Genomic DNA, 27,977 nt, shown 5'->3' with positions numbered 1-27,977 from the left:
GTGAACACTTATGTGTGTTGGGCACTTTGCCCTAGGCCTTTTAGTACTCACTTGTAATTTCATTTTCATATCATTATTGAGTACATCTTTTCCAGCACTCACGTTTCTCTGTGCTTGAGGCTGTGTGTGTGTGTGTGTGTGTGTGTGTGTGTGTGTGTGCAGGCTAGCTCCCCTCCTACCCAGCATTGGTATCAAAGCCTGGTTAGGGTTAGGGTTTGCCCCCTAATACCCTTCAGAGCTTGAGCTTCAACCTATTGCATTAGGGTTTGCAGCAATAAGTTTTTTGCTGTTTAGGGTTAGGGTTTTGCCCTCAGCCACCTTGCCACTGCCCTCAGCTACCCGCCGCCGCTGTCACCTCTCAGATCCGCCACCTGTGTCGTACCACCACCCCTCTGCTCTGATTGTACCTCTGTCCGCACGCCGTACTGCTCGCCGCCGTCGCACCCTCAGCTGCACGCTGCCGTCATCGCCCCTACATGCGCCGCCTGTCCAGATCTAACGTCGCCGCTGCCCCTGTGCACCACCGCCCCAGATCTGGCGCCGCCTGTCTAGATCTGACACCGTTGTGTGCTGCCGCCACCGTTTACGCCCGTACCTACTGTACCGACGCCATCGCCCAGATCTGCGCCGCCTCATCACCGTACTGTCCAGATCTGCTCTGCTACCTACTGCCCGTACTGCGCCCTATACCGTATGACTGTACCGTACGGCTATACCTGCTCTGGTCCAACTGTACCTGCTCTGCACTGCCCAAAGCAACTTCAAATTCCAGATCTACAAGGTTTGACCTGAAATTGCACACATCGCCTGTTCAAATTTGGGGCTTTTTACAATTGAGCCTGCAATTGCAACATTGGCACACATTGGCATTGATTTCAGCAGATTTGGTATTGCACTAGAAATTTGGGGATTTTGCAAAAATTGGCACTATTTTGCAAAAATTGACACTATTTGCAGGCAATTTTGGGTATTACATGCACATTTGGTTGGCATTGGGGCATTTTCCCTAAATTTGTGGGTATTACAAGCACATTTGGTTGGCATTGGGGCATTTCCCCCAATTTTTGGGCATTACAACATTTGGTACAGGTGACAATCGCATTAGCAGATTTACAGGATTTGCATTTGTGGTTTGCTGCAGTATATGTATGCCATTGTGGACACTTTGATAGATTTGCATCATCGTGCAGTACACTTGCAGATTTGGGACATGCATATGTATTTCTCGTGGTGAAGGAGTTTCCTTCAGTCCATTGGTTATCCTGCTATTTATCTCCCGCATTCTTACGGTTTTGCTCGGCATTGCCTACTCTTGGTGACTTGTGACAGATTTGCTGTGCTATCATGGCCAACAGTAATAATGACGTCTTTGGAATGCTATCTCAAGAGGACAAGCTCAATGGAGACAACTATCCTATGTGGGCTTATATGATGCGTCATGTTTTGGTTGCCAAAAATGTATGGTTGTATGTGGATGGCACTGAGGAGCGTCCTCTTGAACCTGCTCCAGCGGAAGGTGAAGTGATTCCCGCTCACCCTCATAAAGGTCCTCCTCATGTTCCTCCTACTCAGGAGCAGCGTACTTGGGATGCTAGGGATGCTCAGGCCCATGCATTGATTGCTCTCTCGTGCCCCAGGCATATCATTCCGCACATTCGTTCCTGCACCACTGCAAAGGGTGCTTGGGATACCTTGGCGGCGTTGTATTCAGGTCGCAATGAGGCTCGTGTAGCTTACTTTCGGGGCAAGCTTGAGACTAACCGCATGCTTGAAGGTGACTCTATCGATCAGTACCTTACGCATGTGAAGGACCTATGAGAGCAGCTCATTAACATTGATGAGGTCTTGACAGATAGCTATCTTGTTCAGACAGTTTTGCGTAACTTGCCTGACTCTTATCAAATATTTTGACTCTTATCAGACATTTGGCACCACTTTGCGGGGTTGTTGGCTGGCAATGCGCCTAATGCGGTCACTTTTGATAACCTTGTGACTCTCTTGCTCAGTGAAGAGCAATCTCATTCCAACAGGAACAACATGATGTCTGCTGAGTCAGCAATGGTTGCTCTCTTTCATGGGAATAGATCTGGGCCTAAACCTAGCCCATCGGATCCTCCCAAGACAGAGGACAAGCCTGAAAAGAAAAAGCGTTGTAACTATTGCAGGAAAACAGGGCACACCATAGAGGAATGTAGGAAGCGTATTGAGAGTGAAAAGAAGAAGAAGCTGACATCTTCTTCCACACGTGCAAATCAGGCCAATTTGGCTACACCTGTCAGCCTTGACACTTACATCTTCATTGCCTGCAGAGATGTCTTCTGATGCCATTGCTTTTGATGACTATGCTTTATAGTCTGTACTCCATGGTATGCATTGTCTGGCAGATGCATTTCAGGGGGGGATTCTACTTGCCCACATGCAGTTGGTGATGCCTCATGTTCATTTATGCTTGTTGACCCTTATGTTGGTCTATGCTAGACGCTTTCTCCCATGTGATGTCTACTGGAGATGCCTTTTATGCTGTTTTCCCTTGCAGCGGGATTGTTTCTACAGTGTTGACATTGTCACTTTCTCACATGTGATGTTTACTGGGAGTGCGTTTTACACACTTGGTCAGTGTTGGCTTGCTCTCATGGTTTTGACATGTCACATGTATATTATTCATTGTGGGATTATGCATCTTTACACTTGCCATACATGCCATTGATCATGGCATCGCTAAGAGTTTACCTATCCTCTCATAGCATTGGCTGATGCCCGCCTCGAGCCCCCGCTTTCTCTCCCCATTTTCAGCTTTTCCCATTGCTGAATTTTTACTTATATCAGCCCTACCATTGCTGATTTTTCCTCATCGGATCCTCCATTGATGAGTTTCACTTCTGCAGCTTACATTGCATGATGTCTCACAGGCATGACTTCTGGATCCTGTTGCCTTTACACATGTGTATATATGCTACCTCTTCTTATGCTTATCACTGGTGCAGTTACAGAGCATTGATGTGGATTACATGCAGTTCAGCTTGGCATTTGGTACTTGCCTTCAGGGGGGTATTATGCGATACCTCTTGATTTGATGCAGTTGATGTCCACATGATCCATGCATTTCTGGTGATGCATTTATGTACTACAGTGATCTAGCATTAGCACTATGACATTGGGGAATCTTCTTTTCCCCGTCATAAAGTGCTTGCTTTTAGCACGCTTACTGTGGAGCATAGTGCAAGGCAGCATTCACAGCTTTATCACCCTGCTGCTACCCACTCACACCATTCACTTGAGGGGGGTTTGTTGGTCATGTCCACTCCCGGCTAGTTCAGGTGTGAACCCAGCTTACTCACGGGCACTTTTTCCCTATGACTGGACACAGGTTTTTTCCCCATGTGAACACACTTATGTGTGTTGGGCACTTTGCCCTAGGCCTTTAGTACTCACTACATCTTTTCCAGCACTCACGTTTCTCTATGCTTGAGGTTGTGTGTGTGTGTGTGTGTGTGTGTGTGTGTGCAGGCTAGCTTCCCTCCTACCCAATAGTCGGTCACGATCACCTCATCAGCTCCAGATCCAGGACATGCTCCACCGCCATCAAGCTACCTTTCCACATGACATAGCTGAGAGAGACCTCTCGGCCATACTCATTAGCCCCATGCTTGATATTTTGGAGAGTGGTATACCATCTACTCGGAGCTGATGCTTCTCTCATGTTTCTATGTTCTAAGTATTCCATGGTGGACAGTTTTGTATCACCCCAGGGAGATAGCTATGTTTATGTTTTCTTTCTGTTTTATTTTCCATTCCATGATGAGATATGCCATGGACATTATTGTATCACTTTGGTCTCATAGGCCCATTGGGTCTTTAGTAGACGCTTAATATATCTTTCTTTCTCTCTCTCCACACGTGCACCTTGTGCTTTATTTTGTGTTGAACAAGATTTTTCAATGGTTTGGTCAGCCTAGCCCAACAAAAGAACAGAAGCTTGTGCTGGCTTAACAGGGTTACAGAAATTATCTAACTCTGAAAAGATGATGAAGAAACTGCTGCTCCAAGCTATCAACCCTTGCTGCAGACAGACCCTGCTGTTCCAACTTCTTGGTGCCATGTACAGGATCAAACAGAGAATATAATTGCTGACAAAAGCAACAGAAAAGTTTGAAGTCAGTGCTTGCCAAACAACTAGCCTATTTCAACCAGTTCATTGTGACAAAAAAATAGATTTGTAGCTCGTATTGCGTTATGCAAGGTCTTTGAATCTTACCATGAGCTCTTCAAACTCTGCATGATACCAGGCCCGGATTGTTGAATCAATTCGCCTGCATAGCATTAAAAATTCTTCTCTGTCGGAGTCCAACTCTGATCATGGAAAACAGTCACTGAAGCTCATTAAATAGCAGCACAACTGTTTGATGGGCAATTGCTAAAATACTAAAGTGAACTATTAGAATGCACCATACCCAAGGCCATAGACTACACTTGTCATGCATAACACCAGCCAAACAAACAAGATAACCCACATTATCATGAATGAATTTGATTAGTTGCTATTAAACATAGCATAGGGAAGAGGACTAACCAAGAAGATCGGCTAGTCCCATGACCAATCGTGGCTTCATGGTCATTATCACAGATTCTCGCTCGATTCTCATGATTTCTTTCTTCTTTCCTTTCCGTTGTCTAGCCATTATGGTTCAATATGCCGCCTTGCTGCATACAACCAATGAGAAAATATATTATTCTGGGGTTCCAAATAGATTTAAATAACGGAGATGATGTTAAGACTCCATTACAAATGTCAATAAACCAGCTACTATATGTGTTTTGATGCAGGTTGCAACACTTTTTGGCCTGCCTAGGATGGTTCAACCAGATGGTTAACTCCCAAAAACAGATAATTTACATACAAAATTCCAATGCTCTTTGAAATGATTCCACCTTTGAAAGCTGATTGTACCTTTTTGTGTTGGATATTTTGGAGTCTAGAAAGTGTCGAGTGGTGTGTGAACACTTTGGGTATGAACATCCTCTTATTAAGGGAACATAAGATAAGGCCTTGGTGCCTATATAAAGCATTGTACACGGGGGAAGTATTATCATAATAAAACGAGGAGCTGTGAGCCCCCCACCCCCGGTTCATAAACCTGCGCCTTGCTGCGCCTCTCTCCTCACCATAGTCACAGGGGACGGAGGAGACGGCTGCTTGGAACGCGGGGACGGCGAATCGGGACGGAACAGCGACGGGGATGGACGGACGTCCCCCACGACGTGTTTCTCTCACAGGGGACGGGGACGGGGACGCCGCAGGGACGGGGACGCCGGTCGGGGACGGCTCTGTGAGGGGACGGCAGAGAGCCGTTGCTGGCTGTTTTTTGCCGTTGCGCTCGCCGTTTTCGGCCGTTGCGCTTACCGTTTCTAGCCGTTTATGGCTGTTGGCTTGGCCTTGGGCCTTGGCCCTTGAGCCTTGAGCCTTTGAGGCTTGGCCCTCTCTCTCTCTCTTGCCCTTGAGGCTTTCCTCTCTCTCTTGCCTAACTATATAAGAACAAGCCTCTACAAGGCTACAAGCACACACAACTCTCAAGGCTCAAGCTCAAGCTTCTTCTAGCTTCCAACTTCCAAGTTCCAAGCCTCTAGGCTCTCACACAAGGCCCGCGGGCCGCCGCCCTACTATCTAGATTCTAGAATCTAGACTCTCTCTCTCTCTCTCTCTCTCTCTCTCTCTCTCTCACCTCTCCCTCAAGCCTCTTGAGTCTTCCAACTTCCAAGCCTCTAGGCTCTAGGCCTCTCTCTCTCTCTCTCTCTCACACCTCTCCCTCAACTTTCAAGCCTCTTGAGTCTTCCAACTTCCAAGCCTCTAGAGTCTAGGCTCTAGCCTCTAGGCCTCTAGGCCTCGAGGCCTCTAGGCGCTCTCTCTCTCTCTCTCTCTCTCTCTCTCTCACTCCTCAAGGCTCAAGAGTCAAGCCATCTTCAACCATGGCATCCTCCTCACGTGCCGGGGCTTCTCATAGAAGGACAACGGGATAGACATGGTGGGAGGAGGTTAACTACACCCCATCAGCTCATGGAGGCGGTTCTTGGCCATGGGTATGCAAGGTTTGCCCGTACCGGCGAACGGGTGGCGCCGACAAAGTGCGAGTCCACCTCTTGCATGAGAGTGGGCATGAGGTGAGGTTTTGCACGAATGTCACGCCCGAGAAGAGACGGGAACTTCTTGACAAGCTTACCATCTACGAAGCGGTCGAAGCGACAAGAAGGACAGCACGAGTGGCCGTGGATCCCGCGACAATGGGGAGAGGAACTCAAGCCTCTACAATGGAGTCATGTGGTGGATCGGGATCATGCACACCATCACCTTCACCATCAAGTCGGAATGTTGCTCCATCCACGACGCCGGCACCCTCCATCTCCACGGCCTCTCAATCATTACGTGGCCCACGGCGACAATCTACACTTGGGGAGAATTGGAACCCCAAGTTGAAGGAGGAGGTGGATATGGCGGTGGCCCGCTTCTTCTTCCACGACCACATTGCCTTTCAAGCGGCTAGGTAAGTGCAATCGATCATTGCCAATTCATCATTCATGTTTTCATCATCCTAGTCCCCTTCTCATTAGTAAATTACTTTCTTGAATAGGTCGGAATACTTCAAGGTCATGGTTTAGAAGATTGGGGAGTATGGCTCAACCTATACGGCCCCCTCATCCGAGAGCTTGCGCACTACATTGCTCGAGAAGGAGAAGCACATTGTAGAGCAAGCGGCCGACAACACAAAGCAGCAATGGGAGAGGAACGGAGTCTCCCTCATTGTGGATGGATGGAGTGACATTCACGGCATGGTTGCATATTCCCGCGGAGAGATGCACTTCATCTCATCTCATGATGCATCCGGCACTGGGAAGAGCGTGGATGTGCTTGCGGCGGAGTGGGCTACCACCATGGAGATCGTTGGCCCCCCCGAGCATGTAGTGGGCTTTGTTGCGGATGGGGAGCCTTCCAATAGGGCGACGGGAGCTATTCTCCAAGGTATGTATGGACATGTCATCTTGTCCTTTTGTATGGCTCATTGCCTAAACAACCTCCTCAAGGACATCGGGGCATTACCATGGATCAGCCCGCTCATTGAGGAGGCCAACACCATGGTCTCCTTTGTCCTCAACCACCAAAGACTTCGGCATGAGTTCAACAAGAGGTCCTGTCTTTCTCTCCTCGAATATTCCGACACCCGGTTTGCCTACAACTTTCTCATGTTGGGCCGGTTGAAGGATTGTAGCGGTGCTTTGAGGGGGCTTTTCCTTAGCGACGAGTTTGTCGCCATGCAAGAGTCCCATACAAACACTGGCCAAGAGTGTAGGCTACGGGCGGATGACGCCTCTTGGTGGGAGCGTGTGAAGACCACAGATGCTATGGTGAGGCCCATAGTCCACCTATTGAGGATTGTAGACGCTATGCAACCATGCATAGGCAAGGTCTACGAGGCCATGGATCGCATGATAGAGAAGTTGAAAGACTTCGTACCTGACGAAGACAGGTACGAGGAGATCCATGCCTTGTGTCTAGGAAGGTGGAATTCCTACTACTCTCCATTGCATGCAGCAGCTTATGTGGTGGACCCAAAATTCCAAGGCAACAAGCAGGAGAACGACCGGGAGGTGAGCCCTGGATGGACCTGATGCATCGGTTAGGCGCAAGATCACGGACCAGCTTTCGATGTACAGGTCATTTCATGGCTCCTATGGCTGTCATGATGCACAAGTTGACCGCTCCAAAGTTGGTGCTGCTCTATGGTGAGAGGACTTTGGTTCAGATGGACCGGAGCTGCAGCAGCAGCTTGCCATCCGCATACTTAGCCAGGCCGTCAGCTCCTCTTGCTTGGAGCAACTTTGGAGTACCTACAGCCACATTTCTAGGAAGAGGAACCGACTCGGGGTAGAGCGTGCCAATGACCTTGTCTTCGTCAGCGCGAACTTGCGAATGCTTTGCAAGAGCGTGACCAAGAAGGCAGATTCCTTCACCGAGTGGGAGATGAGTCAACAAGAAGAGCAACAAGAGGATGAGGTGCAGGAGCAGCATGCCAGTGAGGATGAGACTGAGGATGAGCTTGATGCTTCTTTGGCACAAGCTACCCATGACCATGAGGCGAGCACTTCACGTGGATGATCATTCATGGATCATGATTCATGTGCCTTACTACTTAGCTCTAGCCTCTAGCCTCTTCAGCACTTTTTTGTCATTGACTCATTTGAGTCCGTCCATGTATTCTGCCTCCTTAAGGCTTAGTCCTGACTCCTGACTCTTGAGTCATGACTCATTTTGTATCTACTTAATTATTAATATGACTCAAAAGCTTACCATTTTAGTGTAAATTTGTGCTCATTTTGATGTACTTCCAAAGTAGAATAAGTGTAGAGTAGAAAAATTTTTAAAAAAAAGTATTTTTTGAGTGCCGTTCCCTCCCCCGTCCCCGTTCCCTACTTATGGCCGTCCCCCGTCCCGTCCCCGTCTCCATCCCCCGTCACCGTCCCCGGTCCCTTGTGACTATGCTCCTCACCTTCCGCCCACCGTCGCCCTCTCCTTCCTTTCTTCCACACCTGCGCTCTGCCCCATTTCAGTTCCTGCCCACTTTTCCAGCCCCCATCTTCAGCCACCAGCCTTCTGGTCTCCAGCCACCTGCATTCCATACCTACGTTTTGCCCCATTCCGCCTCCTGCCCGTCTCCAGCCGCCTGCTTTCTTCCGTACCTGCACGCTGCTCCTTTCCGCCTCCCGCCCGCCTTTTCCACCCCGGCTTTGCTCCCTCGCCTTTTTCGCCCCTCTTGCAAGCCTCGCCTCCTTTCCCTTCCTGTGAGCCTCCCCTTACCTTCCTTGCTCCTTGCTTCCTCCCCTTCAGCACTTCTTCCCTGCAGGTTTTCAGCTTTCAAACAGATTCCTTTTTGGCAAGTTTCGGCCTCTTCTGGTCTTCGAACCCTCAGGAGGACTCCATGGTAGCCGCTCCGTCATCCCCAACCGACGCCACCACCGTCCCTTGCCTATCTTTTTCAGAAGCGGACCTCAGACTCCTTGCTTTGACAATCGCATCTTTGGAGGCCTCCACCTTGGTTTGCAAGACTATGGATAGCCGTCCGGTGCACGGACAGCTCAGGGACCTGTTACAGGCAAGCCTTCTTGGCGCGCCTGGAAAGATCTCTGATATTCATCCTTTGGGGCATGGCTACAATCGGGTTGAGTTCAATTCACATCTAGTGTAACTTGGTTGAACACAATGCTAATCAATACACTTAAATACACTAAGATTTGAAGGACACTTGCTCAAATACAAGAAGTAAAATTGCTGAATTTGACAAGAGACACACAATGAGCCGGAACGGCCGACCCCTCCCTTGAGTAAATTGTATTACTATTGGAGAAATTCAATACATAGCTTCACGGGCATTCATTGCCAAATCCTCCATGCCAATGCATATGAAATTCAGCATTTAGAAAACAATGGTATGTCGATGTAGATCACCAAGGAGCTGCCTTGATGCCCGGCCCGACTTCAGTGCCCATATTCTCTACCATTGGCTCTATGTTCTACCAAGCAAGGTAGCAACATCTTCAAGAGCACATAGGACAAGAGAAATACTACACAGGGCAGCTAAACAAGGAGTCCTGCCCTTCTACTGAGTAAGTAATGACAACACATTGTCCAATTAGCTAACCAGTCTTCATAGAAGTTGTTGCAAGCGGAAGCCTTCGCGTTGGAAGTTTTAGAAGTGTTGATATCTTCGATTTGCCGCAATCCTTCGCGACAAAAGTCTTCAAGAGGATGAAGGGAACCTTGGGAAAGCTTCCCCTATGGTTCAACTTGAGAAAGGAAGGCTGAAATTAGGGTTTTCAGCAAAAAGACCAGAAATTACAGCAAAAATGAGAGCTGTTTTGCTGAATTTCAATCATTGGGAGTGAGTAGGAGAGTGATTAGCACTTGGAAACACTCTTGGAAGCTTGGAAAACACCCTAGCAAGTTGGGTATGGCTATGGAGAGCTTGGAAATGGAGAGAAATGGTGGAAAAACAGAGTTTTCAGCCTCCAAAAATCCTCATGAAGAGAAAACACGAATTTCTCTTAATAAGTAAGTGAATTGGGGTCCAATCAGGTGAAGGGACATGGGGAGATGCCCATTTATGAGTAAAAAGGGAGGATCAGGTCCTGGACATTGAGTCTTGTCCGCCTCGGGACTTCAGTGAGTGTGAACTTGGAAGAGGTCATAATTTATAAGTGACTTTTGGGCGCCCAAACTTTAATGAAATGGGAACGCACTCACTTATAAATATTGGCTAAGTCCTAAGGGCTATTTGAGCCTAGATCGGAAAATACTTACCACCTGTTCACATGCCACACAACCATGTCAGCAGACAGTTTCACACGCACGGTTCACGGGCGGGCGTCCCCTTACCCGGAACTACACATTGGTCAAGCAAGCATGAAAACAGCACGCAATTTCAATTGCAAGCAAGCACATAAAGATGCTATGCAATGCAGCATTGGCATGAGCAATTCCCGTTCATGAAACCATATAAGACCAGGCGTTTCCAGGCAAGTACATGCGATACCAGACCCAGTGGAAAGCCAATCCTCCAGGCGTTTCCGGGCATGTACACAAAGGCACAAGTCCCAACGGCGGAAAGCCAAGTCCTCCAGATATTCCGGGCATGATAACATCAAGTCCCAGCAGAATATCATATCCAACTTTACAGCATGACACGTGTCAATCACCTGCATAGGCATATTCCATAAGCCATGGACACCAATCCAATATGTACATGGTGTGAAAGCAAGAGTGAACCATTTGGGTGGCCAAATGGTGACATTCCCCCCCCGCTTCTAAACAGTTGTCCGCAACTGAAATGCAACCAAATATGTCTGAAGCACATGCGGGCAATCTTTGAAGAACTCTTCATCTACCCATTTAGCATCAATGGGAAGATAGTTCTTAAACTTCACAAGGTAACGCCTCACAACTTTGCCTGCACAGCAAGCTTGCGTTCCTTGTGATACACAATCTGCTCTGGCTGCAAGATCTCTTCAAGCTCATCCACTTGTGGTGGATCCTCAATGACCATTTCACTGGGCTCCGGCCCTACATACTTGCGAAGGAGACTCACATGAAAAGCATTGTGTATGTGCCAATGACTAGGTAATGCCAATCTGAAAGCCACTTCATTGATCTTCTCGATCACTCGAAAAGGTCCATAGTACCTGGTTGCAAGCTTAGGATATGCACCCTCTTTGCCAGGCCTCTTTGCAAGTCTTGCTTTCTCAAATTTCAGCAATACCCAATCATTCTCTTTAACATCCAATTGCCTTCTATGCTTATCGGCAGCCTTTTTATGCTTGTCTTGTGACCTTGCAATGGCTGTCCGCACTTGAGCAAAAGCAATATCCAAGTCTCTTACATACTCATCAGCTGCAAATATCTCATCCTTTGTGCGAAGGATGGGTGGCAAAACCACCTTACCATAAACAATCTCAAACGGGGCCTTTCCCGTAGATGCATGCACCGTGTTGTTGTATGCAAATTCCACAAGCGGTAAGTACTTCTCCCAAGAAGACTTCTGATCCGCCACATAACATTTCAAGAGATCCAACATGGCTGAATTTGCAGCCTCACTTTGCCCATCCGTTTGAGGGTGATAAGCTGATGAGAAGTCCAATTTGGTACCCATATTATCAAATAAGGCCCGCCAAAAGAGACTTGTAGTCCTGGGATCTCTATCCCCCACAATGGACTTCGGCATTCCATGATGTTTGAACACTTGTGCAAGATATATTTTAACCATATGCTCAGCTTTGATGGTCTTTTTGACCGGCAAGAAATGAGCCTGCTTGCTAAACCTGTCCACAATTGTCCAAATTGCATCATTACCCTGTTGGGTACGTGGCAAGTCCATAATGAAATCCATTGTAATACTTTCCCATGGCTGCGTGGGAATAGGCAATGGCTGAAGCAAACCTGGTGCCTTTTGCCTATCAAATTTGACCTTTTGACAGGTGATACATGCACGTACATGTGCCTCTATGTCCTTCCGCATACCTGGCCAAAAGAAATACCGCTCAATCATGTGCGTAGTAGGCATTATGCCTCTATGACCAGCATATGGAGGAGCATGGCACTCATCCAAAACCTTTTGCCTCATGTCAGACACCACACATAGGCAATTATCTTTCATGAGATAACCCTCTTTGATCACATATGAGGCATGTGCATGACCAGCCATCAAATCAGCCCAAATAGTGGCAAAATCAGCATCCGTATGATACAAATCACGCATGGTAGACAAGTCCCCATGAGAGGCAACCGAGATAGCTGCTACATACGGCTTTCGTGACAATGCATCGGCCACTACATTCTTCTTTCCCGGGGTGTGCAAGATCTGAAAATGAAACATAGAGAGGAAATTGGCCATCCTCATATGCTTCTCTGACAATTTAGTTTGAGTAAGAAAATATCTCAAACTCTGGTGATCTGTCTTCACAGTGAAATCAGCCCCAAGAAGGTAATGTTTCCATATAGTAAGTGCATGAATTACAGCCAAGAGCTCTTTCTCATAAATGCCAAGAGATAGCTCTGCATCATGCAATCTACGACTCTCATAAGCCACAGCATGTCCCTCTTGATTAAGGACAGCCCCTATGCAATTTCCAGATGCATCACATTCCACACAAAAAGGCTTTTGCAAATCCGGAACGATCAACACTGGACCATGAGTAGTTGCATCTTTCAATTTGAGGAATGCATCTCTCTCTACATTAGTCCATTTGAACACGGCCTTCTTCTTTGTCAAATCATGCAAAGGAGAAGCAATCCATGCAAAGTGCCGAATGAACCTGCGGTAGTAAGAGCATAATCCAAGAAAACTACGGATCTCATGCATTGAACTCAATTCGGGCCAATTCCGAATTGCATCAATCTTTGCAGGATCCATCCGCACTCCATCTTTGGACACAATATGCCCAAGATAATGTATCTCTGACAAGAAAAACTCACTTTTCTTTGAATTTATGAAGAGTTTATGCTTATGGAGCTCTTCAAAAACAATAGCCAAATGAGCTTTATGCTCTTGTTCGGTCTTCGAGAAGACTAGGATGTCATCAAAGAAGACACCTGTAAATTTCCTGTATCCATGGAATATGCGATCCATCATTCTATTGAATGTAGCCGGGGCATTTGTAAGACCAAAAGGCATAACAAGATACTCATAAAGCCCAAATGCTGTCCTGAAAGCAGTTTTGTGTACATCCTGAGGCACTACACGCACTTGATGATATCCACTCTTGAGATCAATTCGGCTAAAGCATGCCGATCCATCCAACTTGTCAAGGATGTCGTCTATGCGTGGAATCGGAAACCGATTCTTGATGGTAAGCTTATTCAAAGCTCTATAATCCACACACATACGAAAGGATCCATCCTTCTTTTGAACCAAGAGGACGGGTGAACAATATGGAGAAGAGCTTGGCTGAACCAAACCCTTCTCAAGAACCTCATTCACTTGCTTCATGATCTCCTCTTTTTGGGATGCACTTACACGATAGGCTGGCCTATTAGGTGGTGAGCTACCCGGCACAAGATCAATGCGATGATCTTCCGGTCGTACAGGTGGTAACTCATTTGGTAACTCATCAGCAAAACAATCATTGTGCTCTTGCAAAAATTTTAGCCTATCATTACTAAGAGTGTTTACATGTACATTATTTTTCTCAACATGATCTCGTACAAAAATCAAGTACGCAAAAACACTCTTTTTCATTACTTTCTTAATTTGTACATGAGATACAAGGGGAATGGTATCACCCTCTTCACCAGCATCAATTACATGTTCTCGGCCTTTATGCATGAAGGTGATCCTGTTAGTCTTGTAAGCCTTGCACGGATCAATACGTGTATGCCAAGGCTTTCCAAGCAATACATCACAGCCATTCAAAGGCGCCACAAGAAAATCCTCATGATCCACATAGCCTTGAATGTGTATGCGCAACTTGCCAAAAATAGGCATGACCTGCACTTCTCTACCAACAAAGGCAGCCCCTGCTTCAATTTGAGGACCCATGTCCTCCACTTCAATACCCAAAGCAGTTGCCATCTGAGTGGATATGAAATTCTCCGATGCACAATCATCAAACATGAACAAAGCAGGTTGATCTTTGAGCTGTCCCCAAGCTTTACATACAACCCTATCTTTGCTATCATGTGAAGTGTTGCCCTGCACATCCAGAACCATATGCACATTAGGCTTCGGTACATTAGCATTTTCAGCTTTGTTCTTCTTATTTGGGCATGCTCTTGCCATGTGCTCAGTGCTGCCACAAGTAAAGCATTTGCCTTCACGCATATATTGCTCCTTCTTCTCAGCACTAAGACCAAAGTTTGCAGGCTTATAAGGGCGCTTGTTAGCAAACTTATTTTCAGCTTTTGGACCTGATTTGGCTTGGTTTTGGTCCCTTTTAGGTCGCGTCCATCATTTTGCAGGTTTTGGACAGCCCTCTCTTTGCCTTGAAATGAGGGTTTAGCCTTATTGGATCGACTCAATTTGAGTTCCAATTGCTCGGTGGCGGTGGCGGTGGCGGCTGCGATTAATTGGTGTAAGGTATGACCAGGATACATTTGTAATCCCGCTTTGTACACGGGTTGCAATCCCGATTGAAACCTTCTCTTCCTTTCCGCCTCGGTGACATGCATAAATGGAGACACCTCCAAGAGCACTTTCCAAAACTTTTGTACATATGCATTTACCGATTCCCCCTCATTTTGCTTTACCCAATCCCACTTCATTGTTATCTCATTCAATGCATTGGGAGGCAAGAATTGAGCATAAAACCTCTCCTTGAACTCTTCCCATGATCTAACAGGATTCGGTGAGAGCTTCTCCGTGAGCCACCAATGGGCAGCAGTGCCTTTCATGAACATGCTTACATGCCGGATCATGGATTTCTGAGTGAAATCCTCATCACTGAAAGCAATATCAAACTGGGCAATAAAAGCAAGTGCCTTTGATGCATCATATTCTCCATGATATGTGTCAAACTTCACAGATTTGTCTCCGGCTTTGAAGTCACGAGACTTTGATGCATGTGTGTACATCTCAACATGTTTTCCCCCATGTTTGTCCATTGGGACAGCTCCTGTACTGGCATCATTTTTGGACCAAAAGGTAATGCATAAGGCATAGGTACATGTGCCCTGTAAGCATGAGACATGGCTGGCCCCTCAACATGCATTGATACATTTTCAGCCATAGTTTCTCCCTCACGAGCACACTCGAAGGCATGAGTGGCATGAGAGATACGCGGAATACCTGCACCAACAGAAAATTGCAGCCCATGTTGCATGTGTTGTGCATGTACATTTTCAGCCGGCAATGGCATTTGACATACATTTTGACCACTGCCATAAACATTGTATCCTTCACGGGCTACATGAGATATTCCTGCATGGCGTGAAGTCACTGATTGTTCCTCTCCCATCGCATGGAGGTTCATCCTCTTAGACATAAGTTCTTGTTCGGGTACTTGTGGGGATTCCAAGACATGTGGGATGGTTGCCTTTTCTACATAGGCATCCTCGGTACGAGCCAAGTATGCACGTGTTGCATCCCTCGGTTGCATGTGCAACTCTTGAGCAATCATTGACATTGCATGATCCATATAAGATTCAGCTTTCTTGGCCTTCAAACGGTCATGTACCAATGGATCCTCGCGGCGATAGAGATTCAATTCTTCTTGTTGTGCATGGAGAAGAGCCTGCATACGAGTAAGTTCAGCCCTCAAGACTATGGACTCTTCTTCTTGCATCTTCTCTTTGCCACGGGACGGCTGTCCCACATATTCATGTTCCCTATTGTGCACCACATGAGTTTGCTCATCCTGTAAAGCATTGGAGGCATGCATTTCATTGTCCCTGCCTCTTGTATTAGCATCTCCAACATTCATTGTATGGCTGTCCATAATGTTCTAAGTGTAGAGATAGCTAGTGTTCACGGTGATCGTCTCTCACGATAGAAGTGAAAGAGAACCGTATGCTCTGATACCAATGTAACTTGGTTGAACACAATGCTAATCAATACACTTAAATACACTAAGATTTGAAGGACACTTGCTCAAATACAAGAAGTAAAATTGCTGAATTTGACAAGAGACACACAATGAGCCGGAACGGCCGACCCCTCCCTTGAGTAAATTGTATTACTATTGGAGAAATTCAATACATAGCTTCACGGGCATTCATTGCCAAATCCTCCATGCCAATGCATATGAAATTCAGCATTTAGAAAACAATGGTATGTCGATGTAGATCACCAAGGAGCTGCCTTGATGCCCGGCCCGACTTCAGTGCCCATATTCTCTACCATTGGCTCTATGTTCTACCAAGCAAGGTAGCAACATCTTCAAGAGCACATAGGACAAGAGAAATACTACACAGGGCGGCTAAACAAGGAGTCCTGCCCTTCTACTGAGTAAGTAATGACAACACATTGTCCAATTAGCTAACCAGTCTTCATAGAAGTTGTTGCAAGCGGAAGCCTTCGCGTTGAAGCTTTAGAAGTGTTGATATCTTCGATTTGCCGCAATCCTTCGCGACAAAAGTCTTCAAGAGGATGAAGGGAACCTTGGGAAAGCTTCCCCTATGGTTCAACTTGAGAAAGGAAGGCTGAAATTAGGGTTTTCAGCAAAAAGACCAGAAATTACAGCAAAAATGAGAGCTGTTTTGCTGAATTTCAGTCATTGGGAGTGAGTAGGAGAGTGATTAGCACTTGGAAACACTCTTGGAAGCTTGGAAAACACCCTAGCAAGTTGGGTATGGAAATGGAGAGAAATGGTGGAAAAACAGAGTTTTCAGCCTCCAAAAATCCTCATGAAGAGAAAACACGAATTTCTCTTAATAAGTAAGTGAATTGGGGTCCAATCAGGTGAAGGGACATGGGGAGATGCCCATTTATGAGTAAAAAGAGAGGATCAGGTCCTGGACATTGAGTCTTGTCCGCCTCGGGACTTCAGTGAGTGTGAACTTGGAAGAGGTCATAATTTATAAGTGACTTTTGGGCGCCCAAACTTTAATGAAATGGGAACGCACTCACTTATAAATATTGGCTAAGTCCTAAGGGCTATTTGAGCCTAGATCGGAAAATACTTACCACCTGTTCACATGCCACACAACCATGTCAGCAGGCAGTTTCACACGCACGGTTCACGGGCGGGCGTCCCCTTACCCGGAACTACACATTGGTCAAGCAAGCATGAAAACAGCACGCAATTTCAATTGCAAGCAAGCACATAAAGATGCTATGCAATGCAGCATTGGCATGAGCAATTCCCGTTCATGAAACCATATAAGACCAGGCGTTTCCAGGCAAGTATATGCGATACCAGACCCAGTGGAAAGCCAATCCTCCAGGCGTTTCCGGGCATGTACACAAAGGCACAAGTCCCAGCGGAAAGCCAAGTCCTCCAGATATTCCGGGCATGATAACATCAAGTCCCAGCGGAATATCATATCCAACTTTACAGCATGACACGTGTCAATCACCTGCATAGGCATATTCCATAAGCCATGGACACCAATCCAATATGTACATGGTGTGAAAGCAAGAGTGAACCATTTGGGTGGCCAAATGGTGACATCTAGCTTCGGACATAGTCATGCAGCAGCTGAGCCCCATCGTACTAAGTACGGCACATGCCTTCTTTGCAAGGTGGCAGCACGGCTTCAACCCAGCATCCGACCCTTTGGCTGGCGTCTCATGCTTTCCCATGCAGGAAGGAATACCTTCCTCTCCTTCCAGTGATTGGTGGTGCCATCGGGAGGGTGATGGAATCCCCCCCCCCCTTTTGGTTCTTGCTCGGACGGCCGGAATTTCATCCCTTCATATCTCCATTGCCTCTCTGAGTCAATACCTCATGCCATATCGCTTCCTGGCCTTCGAGGGGACCCTGTTTTGCAGAGACTTGAGTATTGTAACCTCCCATGACAATGTTTCATCTGCCGCGACAGATGGGACACCTCGCTAGAGCTTGACCTTGTCAGCAGTCCAAGAGGACACCCGGCCCCAATTCAGATCCTCCTTAGGGGTCTGGAGACCGTTTCCTCATCTCCAGGCTTTCAGTTTCCCAAGAGGCTCTCTGACCCTTGAGAGCCTTCGGCAGGCCGCCGCCCCCCCCCCCCCCCCCCCCCCAACAAAAAGGTTAACCCTCCTCCTCGTACCCCCCTGCTAAGCCCTGTCCCATCCCCCCATCTTCCCCAACCCCACCACCCCCCTCCCCTACTGCCTGCTCCAACTCTCCCCCTTGCAGCTCCCTTTGCTCTAGTTGTACTCGCCAAAGCATTCCTGCCGCCCTCTGGCCACCCGGACCCAGAGCGGAGGCAGCCAAGTAGCTCAATCTGTCGTTTGATCCATCATATTACGGAGCCAGTAAAGATGATTATCGCTGCCTCCCCAGTGCCCCCCCCCCACCCCCACCCAAGCGAGCGGACAGGTGCTAGGATAGCCAATTGACTATTTTTCCGATGCCTTCCCACCAAAGGAGCTCGTATGTTCCAAGAAATAGTGGGTCCCATTCGCATGTGTGGTGTTGAACGACTCCAGACTGTCCACCCCAAAGAGTGGTGCGATGATCATCTCCTTCCCACTGAATGCAGCACAGGGGGACTGGAGCGTGGAGTCAATGACCACGGCTATTCAAGGGCAAGCCATAGAGCTCTCGCACCATTTTCACAACCTGCATATGACTAATGTTCTTAACCACCTCTGGCCCTTGGCTCGGATGGAGTTGGGTGGCTCAAGCCTTAGAGATCATGTAGGGGAGCTGGTGTCTTCCAGCCTAGAGGTGTTGCTTTTTGTGTTTCTTCATGTTTCAGTGGCAATACCCCTTCCCCCCTCCTACAGATACCTGCATTAAAACACATGAAGTCCAAAGTATGCACTCCAGGGCTCAAATAGTGTGACTCCACATGGAGGCCAGGATTCGTGCCCATCTGATGCAGCTTCGCCCCAAGACTGATAGTGATTACTCTCCATCAAAACCCACGCCCAAGACTCTTCGAGTGGAGGGCAATGCAAATAGTTCCGCTTCTCGCCAATCTTAATTATGATGGAACATCCAGGGTTTGGGGGGCCCACAGTGCTTTCAAAGCATGGTGTCCTTAGAGGAGCTCCACAGAGCAGCAATTGGTGGATCCATTGACATTCTCTTCAGTCAGGAGCACCATCTTTCAGAGGGACGTATCTGCCCGCTACAAGAAGATCTTGCAGGGCAGAAGTCACACCTTCTAGTCCCATTCTCTTGGCCCCTCCAATACACAAGGTGGAGTATCCATTTCCGTCAGTGAAAAGCTACTGCCGGCAGTGGTCAACCCAAGCACCATTGTCACTAGACGAGCCCAGTGGGTGACCATCAAGATTGGAGAGGACTATGTGGACTTCCAGAATGTATATGCGCCGAACACAACAGCAGCAAGTAGGGCCACCTTATGGAGTGCAGTTCGTCAGTCCCTACCACATGCAGATTTCTCGTGTATGGGTGGGGATTTTAACATGCTAGAGTCGGCAGAGGACAGACTCGGAGGTGGCATGGCTACAGTATCTGGTACAGAGAACACGGGTTTGGAGGAGTTGATTTTGACTCTCAAGGGATAGGACCCTTGGCATCTTCCAGAGTTTGGACGCAACCCCTAGAGTCTTTGCTTCTCTAGATCTGACAGAAGAAGTACTGGCCCTAACCTCTCCAGATTAGATCGGTTATGTGTAGATGAGTGGGCCTGTGGTCATGGTGGCATGATTGGTATTTTGGCAAGCACTTCTTTCTTCGATCACGCACCAGTTACTCTTCCTACGATACCCTTGGAGGCAGGATAGACTTTTGAGTACCCAGATTCCAAATAGCCTCATCCAAGACTATGAGATTTGCAACAAGATAGAGGGGATTTGGGAGAGGCTAGATTTTCAGTCAGAGCAGCCCACAGGCACCTTGGATGCAAGCCTTGGAGAGATTAGCAATATATTATAGGAGGCAACACATAGTAGATTGGCTGGCTTCCAAGAGCAAGAGAGGAGAATTCTGTCAGAATATGCAGCGGAAATGATAACCAAACTTGGGTAGACAAGAGCAAGTAGACTGCAGAAAATAAACAGCACAAGAAACACAGAGAGATAGGTGTGTAAACTCTTCTCTATACTGAATGAGGAAGTGGTGGGGGCAAGGGGGCTATATATACATCCCTGAGAGGGCAATCGGCCAGCAGATGAAGTGCCCACGACTGCTGAAAATAGTCCCACGACTGCATAAATGCAGTCGGCCAGCAGACAGGTGCCCACGACTGAGGAAATCCAGTTGGCCAGCAGCCCAGTAGCCCACGACGACTGATAAACATGCAGTCGGCCAGCACTGGAGTGCTCCTGGCAGCCTCTGGCAAACCTCCCACCACTAGGAAAAAATGGAAAAAAATAGGGAAAAATACGGGGAGTGTGGAAAAATGATAAAACACCTTATACAGGGCGAGCACACCCACAACAGAGGCCCTGGTGTATCAATATAGACAGGAGATGACTTCTAACACCCCCTCTCAGCTCCTGGCTGTGAAACCAACCCAAGGGAGCTGGAGTGCCGCCTGAGCGTAGCCTGAGGTAGAGACTTCGTGAAGAGGTCCGCCGCATTGTCCTCCGTTGAACAATAAAGTAGCAAGATGTCACCAGCCAAGATCTTCTCACGTACAAAGTGATACTGTATCTCTATATGCTTGGTCCGGGCATGGAAAACCGGGTTCCGAGCAATAGCTATACAACTCTGGTTATCACACTGGATGACTGTGGGCTCCCTCTATGGAAACCCAATCTCGCCTAGCAGCCTCCGCAGCCATACAACCTCACAAGCAGCACCACAAGCAGCCCGATACTCAGCCTCTGTCGAAGAAAGGGCAATAGTTGGCTGCCTCTTGCAGCTCCAAGAAACTGCTCTTGAGCCGAGGGTAAAACTGTATCCTGAAGTGTCATGTGCACAGTGGGTATCTACCGTGTGCTATACGCATGCAAGACTAGTTTCGAGGCTTGGGGAAGCTTGGAACTAGGCAGGCTGATTGACGAGCTGAGTTAGGGATATACTAACGGGCGGGCACCCAAGTATGGACGGGCGGGCGGCCAAGTGTGGACGCCCGATGACCGGCCAAGAGCCTATAAAAGGGTGGCCAAGGTTAGTTATTGTATTATAGAGAGTCTCGCGAGTTTGTGAGAGCTCTATGGTCTTGGAGCTTGGATCTAGTGCAGACGTGCACCTGCTTTATGCAGCCGAGGCCGGCAGCAATCTCGAGGCCCGCGAGGGCAGCTTCGTGGCGGTATGGGACGTCGCGAGGAGGAGATTGGTCGGTACGTCATCCTAGTTAGCTCAGCTCGTGGCTCGGTGGGGACAGCCAAGACTGTGGGCTTGCCCACGGCTGTCATGTTTGGGAGGTGAGTCAGGCCTGCACCCCCTTGCTTGTTTGTTGTTCGTTTGTTTGCAGGATTCGAGTTTCGAACCAAGGTCGATCACGAGGGGATCCGTGGGGATTTGACAGTGGTATCAGAGCATACCTCGTGAACGAGCAAGTCGGTAGGTAGAGAAGAAGAGGTCGAAGTACGGTATGTGTTAAAAAATTTGCTGTTTTTTTCTATACATACTGCAGTTTTCAGATTTGGTATGTGTTTTTTCTTCATCAAAGAACCCCATGTTGATGGGAGATGGTAGTGTAATAGGGTTGATTGCTTTTGCAAAGAAGAAGCATGTTTGTGTGTGCAGTCGCATAAACTACAGGGAGAGAAACAGAAAAACGAAAAAGCAAGTTTGCTTTTCGTTGATTGAACGAGAGAGAGAGAGAGCAAGAGAAGTGCTGGATCATTTAATCGCTGACGAGTGGGTTGGCAGGTGGGAGTCTTGTTGACGTGTTGCAGGCGAGCAGGTGTGTAGCCAGGCGGCCTACGCCGTGTAGGCAGCCAGGCGGCCTGCGTAACCAGCCAGGCGGCGCAGCCAGCCAGGCAACACCTAGGCTAGGCCAACGTAGCCAACGCAGGCAGCACCCAGGCCCACGTGGCTATATGGCCACGCCTACATGGGGCTGTTGCAAGCGTCGGTTGACGAGAACGCTGGCGGACAAGTTGGCGCAGCACTCGAGCGAAGGTGCAGGCAACGACAAGAAAGCAGCCGGCAGCCTCCACGTCAGCAGACAGCGTCGGGTTAATCCAGGAGGAGAAAAAAAGAAAAAACAAAACGCAAGGAAAGCATACGTTTTTTAGTGCTTTCGTTTTTTGTTTTTTTAGGGGGAGTTTAAAATTTATTTATTTTTTTAAGGTTTAAAAGTCCTCTCCTCCCTAAGGTTTCCAAGGTGCTTATTATTTTTTATTTTTTTTAAAGAAAAAAGAATATATATATATCCATATATATATATATATATATATATATATATATATATATATATATATATATATATATATATATATATATATATATATATATATTCAAAAAAAACACAAAAGCTAAAGCAAAAGCTAAGCCTAGCTTTTCGAGATTTTTTTTGGCTTTTGGGAAACCTTTATAAACCCCTCTAGTGGGCTTCTTGCCACACATCTCTCGAGTTCTCAAGTTCTCAAGTTTTCAAGCTCTCAAGCTCTCAAGTTCCCGTGCACTTTTGTTGTGCAAAGATCGAATTTTCTCTCCACGTACCCTCTTCACGATGTCGACCCAAGAATCAGAGTTGGAGCCCCTCGTGGAACACGAAGCCTTGTCGGCTACGGAAGGAACCGATGCCGATCTTTTTGATGATTTTGTGTCAAAATCAGATTTCCAAGAGTTCAAAGTAGCTCTTAAAGCTTCTTCGACGGAACGTCAGGCACAAATCGCAGCTCAGATGCAGGCTTTGCAGAACTCCATCGCTCTCTTGACCACTACCCTCTCTACTTTCTCGGGTATGGATACCTTGGCTTCAGCTTTAGGCCCCAACATTACTCCGGAACCGTTCGGGGGCGAGCAAAAGCAGCGAACCAAGGAGATCGTGGACACGTGGCTACACAAGTGGCAAGTTCACTTTCAATTTCATCCATATGATGATGGAAAGAAGATACAGTTAGCAGCAGGTTTCTTGTCCGGCAAAGCTTTGCTTTGGTGGAAGGAACTGAACCCAAAGCCAACGACTTGGGCACAATTTGAAGATATTTTCAAGAAAGAATTCCTCAAGAAAGAGGATGATTACGATGTTGTTGCCCGGTTTTCAGCTTTGACCATGACCTCGCAGCACCTCACTTATGAGGTCTACCTCCAAAAGTTTCGTGACTTGCAGATGAAAGCTACAAAGATGGATCCCACTACTCTTTTGGGGTTTTTCGTAGCTGGGTTACCAGACTCGTACCGTTTACAGGTTAAAAATAACAAATGTAAAACTTTGGACGAGGCCATTCATTCAGCTCGTATCTATGATGATACGATGGTCTCTTCCAAGTCAAAACCCGTTACCGAGCAGCGGAACAAGCATAAAAGAAAGTTCTCCGCACCTATGGCTAACACGACAGAGGGAAAGTCTTCGGACCAACCTTCGAAGAATTCAAGTTCGACACCAGCGAAGAAGAAACGACTCCTTAGGGCTTTAAAGCTCAAGAAGGAAGGACGTTGTTTTATCTGCGAAGAAAAAGGACACATGCGTAACGAGTGCCCGAAGCAAAAGGGTACCAAGTCAAACGCAGGACCCAAGTCAAACGCAGCTAACCAGTTGTCTTTAACAGGTACGTCAATTACTGTACTTTCTCGCCCTAGTACTTGTTCTGATTGTCTGTTCAATTCTAAGGTATTTGGCATGCATGATTTTCTCCGCGTTTATGGAGAAGTGAATGGCCATAAGGTTCACATTCTTTTAGACCCTGGAAGTTCGCATAACTTTGTTAACTACAAACTTGTGCAGAAATTGAGTCTTGATACGACACTCAGCGACCATACCTATGAGGTACGTCTACTTGCGGGAAGACAAGTTTGGGATCGCAAGGTGGAGATGCTTCCAATCCAGATTCAGGACTACAAAGATACTCTGGAATGCTATGTCATGCATCTGGAAAATGTAGACTTGTTATTAGGGATTGAGTGGTTTAAGACTCTTGACATCCAGATAGATTGGTCTAGTCATATTTTTTCTTTTCAGCATAGGGACACCAAGTATAGTATTTTAGGTGATTGTATTCATCCCTCTCAGGGACCTCTTGTAAATACAATTGATTTTGGAAATATAATGAATTCTTCTTTGTATACCGCTTTCCATTGTATATTGATTCCACTTTCTTCTTTTCTCATCCCTTCCATGGATGTGAATGAATTAAGTGTGTTTGAAAGCAAAGAATTACAGAAGATACTTGATTCGTTTCAAGATGTATTTCCTAAGGAACTGCCATCGGGTTTACCACCTGAACGGGCAGTAGATCATCGTATTGACTTGATCCCTGGTGCTCATCCTGTGAGTATTCCACCTTATAGGATGAGCCAAGCTGAGGAAGATGAGTTGGCTAAACAACTCGAAGATTATTTGAGCATGGGCCAGATCCGTCCAAGTAAATCACCTTGGGGTGCACCTGTGTTGCTTAGGAGAAAGAAGGACAATACTTGGAGAATGTGTATAGATTACAAAAGATTGAACAAGCTGACCATTAAGAACCGTTATCCTCTCCCTAGATCAGATGACTTGATTGATCGGTTAGCAGGAGCGAAATATTTCACGAAGATAGATTTACGTACTGGCTATCACCAGATACGTATTCATGAAAGGCATGTCGAAAGAACCGCCTTTCGGACTAGGTATGGCCATTACGAGTTTCTCGTATTATCTTTTGGGTTAACCAATGCTCCAGCCACTTTCCAGCAAATGATGAACGATCTTTTTCGTAAACATTTGGGGAAATTTGTGGTGGTGTTCCTAGATGATATTTTGATATATAGCCGTACTCTCGAGGATCATGTCAGACACCTCACGATTGTCTTATCTATTTTGAGACAGAATCGACTATATGCTAAGTTAAGTAAATGTGAGTTCTTTATGACCGACATCATTTACTTGGGACACAAGATCACTAGAGATGGATTGAGCATTGACTATGACCGAGTTCAGAAGGTTTTGGACTGGCCTATATCACGAACAGTGAAACAACTTCGTTCTTTTCTTGGTTCTGTTGTTTTCTTCGGAAATCTGTACGGGAGTACTCTCAGCTCCCACTACCGATGACTGTATGTGTGTGATGCGGATGATTTGAGAGGAAGGAAAGCTCGTTGGGCAGAGTTAATGCAAGATTTTGATTTTGAGATCCGTTATCGGAAAGGGTCCATGAATAATATTGCAGATGCGCTTAGTCGGATTAGAGAGGTGAATACTTTGTCGTTCACCGAGATTTCTACTGACTTATTTCAGTCATTGAGAGGGCTTTGCAGGACTGATAGTTATTTTGGTCCATTTTGGCAGAAGATCCAGGACGGGAGCTCATTGATTGACCAAGACTCGGTGACTGCGCAGTCTACCATTCAGGCTGCAGGAGGTCAGTGGATGATTCGGAATGGTTTACTATTCCGTAATGACAAAATTTGTGTACCACAGATCCCGGACATTAGGTCCAAGATTCTGAGGGAGTGTCACGACACCCCTTTTGCTGGACACCCTGGGGTACACAGGACACTATCATTAGTGAAACACACTTTTTATTGGCCGAAGATGAAAGGGTATGTAGAAGATTATGTTCTCAAGTGTCAGATTTGTCAGGCAAATAAAGCTGAACGCTTTAGACAGGCTGGGTTGTTGCATCCTTTGCAAATCCCAGGTAATAAATGGGAAAGTATTTCCATGGATTTTATTACCGGATTGCCAAGAACACATCAAGGCCACGATTCTAATTGGGTTGTGGTAGATCGCTTGACAAAAATGGCTAGATTTTTACCGACCAGGAAGACTATTACAGCTACGCAATTAGCTCGGCAGTTTATCGAGCAATTGTACTAAGCATACGAGTACAGGGTTTAGTTCTTTCATGCTTATGTACGGTTTTCAACCTAGATCACCTGTTACAGTAGGATTCTCAGGACTCCAGCATGATGCAGCACGTAATTTTTTGCAAGATATGCAGGAAATGTTACAAGTTGCAAAGGAATCTATTAGAAGTGCTCAAGACCGAGACAGGTTTTATTCTAATAGACATTGTTCACCTAGAGAGTTCTAGGAAGGAACGATGGTGTATTTGTGAGTTCCGAAAGATTCCGTGACTTTACCGACAGGTAGATCTCCGAAATTATCCCCTAGATACTGTGGACCATTTCGTGTTACACGACGGATTGGTTCAGTTGCATATGAATTGGATTTGCCTTCTCATGTGAAAGTTCATCCTGTATTTCATGTCAGTAGACTTAAGGAAGTACTGGGTGGAGCAGATCAGTTAGTTACTCCTCAAGAAATCATAGATGTCCAGGACATGACATTTGTTCCGCACGAACCTGAAAAGATTCTTGGCTTTCGTGAACGAAAGTTGCGTCATACGCTTATCACGGAATACAAGATCAAGTGGAAGGATCGTGTTGAGGAGGACGCTACATGGGAGACATTGACTTCTCTTCAGAGAGATTACCCTGGCTTTTTAGTGAGCTCAGGAGTGAGCTCTTAGAGGAAGGGGAGTATGTCATGTGCACAGTGGGTATCTACCGTGTGCTATACGCATGCAAGACTAGTTTCGAGGCTTGGGGAAGCTTGGAACTAGGCAGGCTGATTGACGAGCTGAGTTAGGGATATACTAACGGGCGGGCACCCAAGTGTGAACGCCCGATGACCGGCCAAGAGCCTATAAAAGGGTGGCCAAGGTTAGTTATTGTATTATAGAGAGTCTCGCGAGTTTGTGAGAGCTCTATGGTCTTGGAGCCTGGATCTAGTGCAGACGTGCACCTGCTTTATGCAGCCGAGGCCGGCAGCAGTCTCGAGGCCCGCGAGGGCAGCTTCGTGGCGGTATGGGACGTCGCGAGGAGGAGATTGGTCGGTACGTCATCCTAGTTAGCTCAGCTCGTGGCTCGGTGGGGACAGCCAAGACTGTGGGCTTGCCCACGGCTGTCATGGTTGGGAGGTGAGTCAGGCCTGCACCCCCTTGCTTGTTTGTTGTTCGTTTGTTTGCAGGATTCGAGTTTCGAACCAAGGTCGATCACGAGGGGATCCGTGGGGATTTGACATGAAGTAGATCTCCTCGTGTCTGGATCTCCTCCCCAATCTGAGTCACTCCAACCTTGGAGCTTGACTCCATTCCCTCCTGTGTAAAAGAGTCCCAGATCCTTCGTACTCTCTGCAGATACCGCAAGATCCGCAATCCTGCGTCCCAATGAGACTTCAATGGCGTCTGCATAAAAGAGCTCAACAGTCCCACGGAGAAGCTCAAGTCCAATCTGGTGTTCAGCAACCAGATCAATGAACCAACCAACTTCCGGTACTGCGAGGCATCAACTGGCTCACAAGGATCTGTAACGGTTAACTTGGTGTTCGGGTCCATTGGCGAAGTAATAGGCTTGCAGTTCTCCATCCCAAAGGCCTCAAGCAACTCATGAATATACCGCTACTGAGAGACGAAAAACCCCCTTTGGGTCTGCCAGATCTCCAATCCCAAGAAGAAGTGGAGTAAGCCTAAATCAGTCATCTCAAACTCCTTTGACAAGGCAGCCTTCGTCACTCCAATGTGCTCCACATGACCGCCGGTGAGAATGAGATCATCCACATAAAGGATGATAAGCGTGACCATGCCGCGTTCCCGAAAGAGATACAAGTTCGGATCTGCAATCGATCTCTGGAATCTAGTCCGAATAAAGAAGGAATCAATCTTCTGATTCCAAGCCCTGGGAGCCTGCTTAAGACCATACAAGGCCTTACGTAACCTGTAAACCATCCCTTCCGATCCTGGAACAATAAAGCCTGGAGGCTGCTCAACGTACACCTCCTCTTGCAG

At 47.0% G+C, this 27,977-nt stretch overlaps 1 protein-coding gene across 3 annotated transcripts in view; it reads right to left on the bottom strand.

The window, feature by feature from the left end:
• Window positions 1–27,977, bottom strand: part of LOC147628846 (aminopeptidase (DUF3754)) — a 103,211-nt gene that overhangs the window by 61,442 nt on the left and 13,792 nt on the right. For all 3 annotated transcript variants that reach the window (XM_086812005.1, XM_086812004.1, XM_086812007.1), the window contains exons 3-5: window positions 4,571–4,701; window positions 4,256–4,350; window positions 4,014–4,127 (exon numbers count right to left, since the gene is read on the bottom strand). In XM_086812005.1, the coding sequence (XP_086668131.1) occupies window positions 4,014–4,127; window positions 4,256–4,350; window positions 4,571–4,679 (318 nt within the window). In that variant the 5' untranslated portion in view covers window positions 4,680–4,701. The remainder of the gene's footprint in view (window positions 1–4,013; window positions 4,128–4,255; window positions 4,351–4,570; window positions 4,702–27,977) is intronic.

The sequence above is a fragment of the Cibotium barometz genome, chromosome 18 (assembly GCF_041138505.1).
Source record: "Cibotium barometz isolate CiBa-2024 chromosome 18, ASM4113850v1, whole genome shotgun sequence".
Taxonomy (NCBI): domain Eukaryota; kingdom Viridiplantae; phylum Streptophyta; class Polypodiopsida; order Cyatheales; family Cibotiaceae; genus Cibotium; species Cibotium barometz.
Note: the sequence above shows the minus strand (reverse complement) of the source record. Positions and strands in the feature narration are given on the sequence as shown.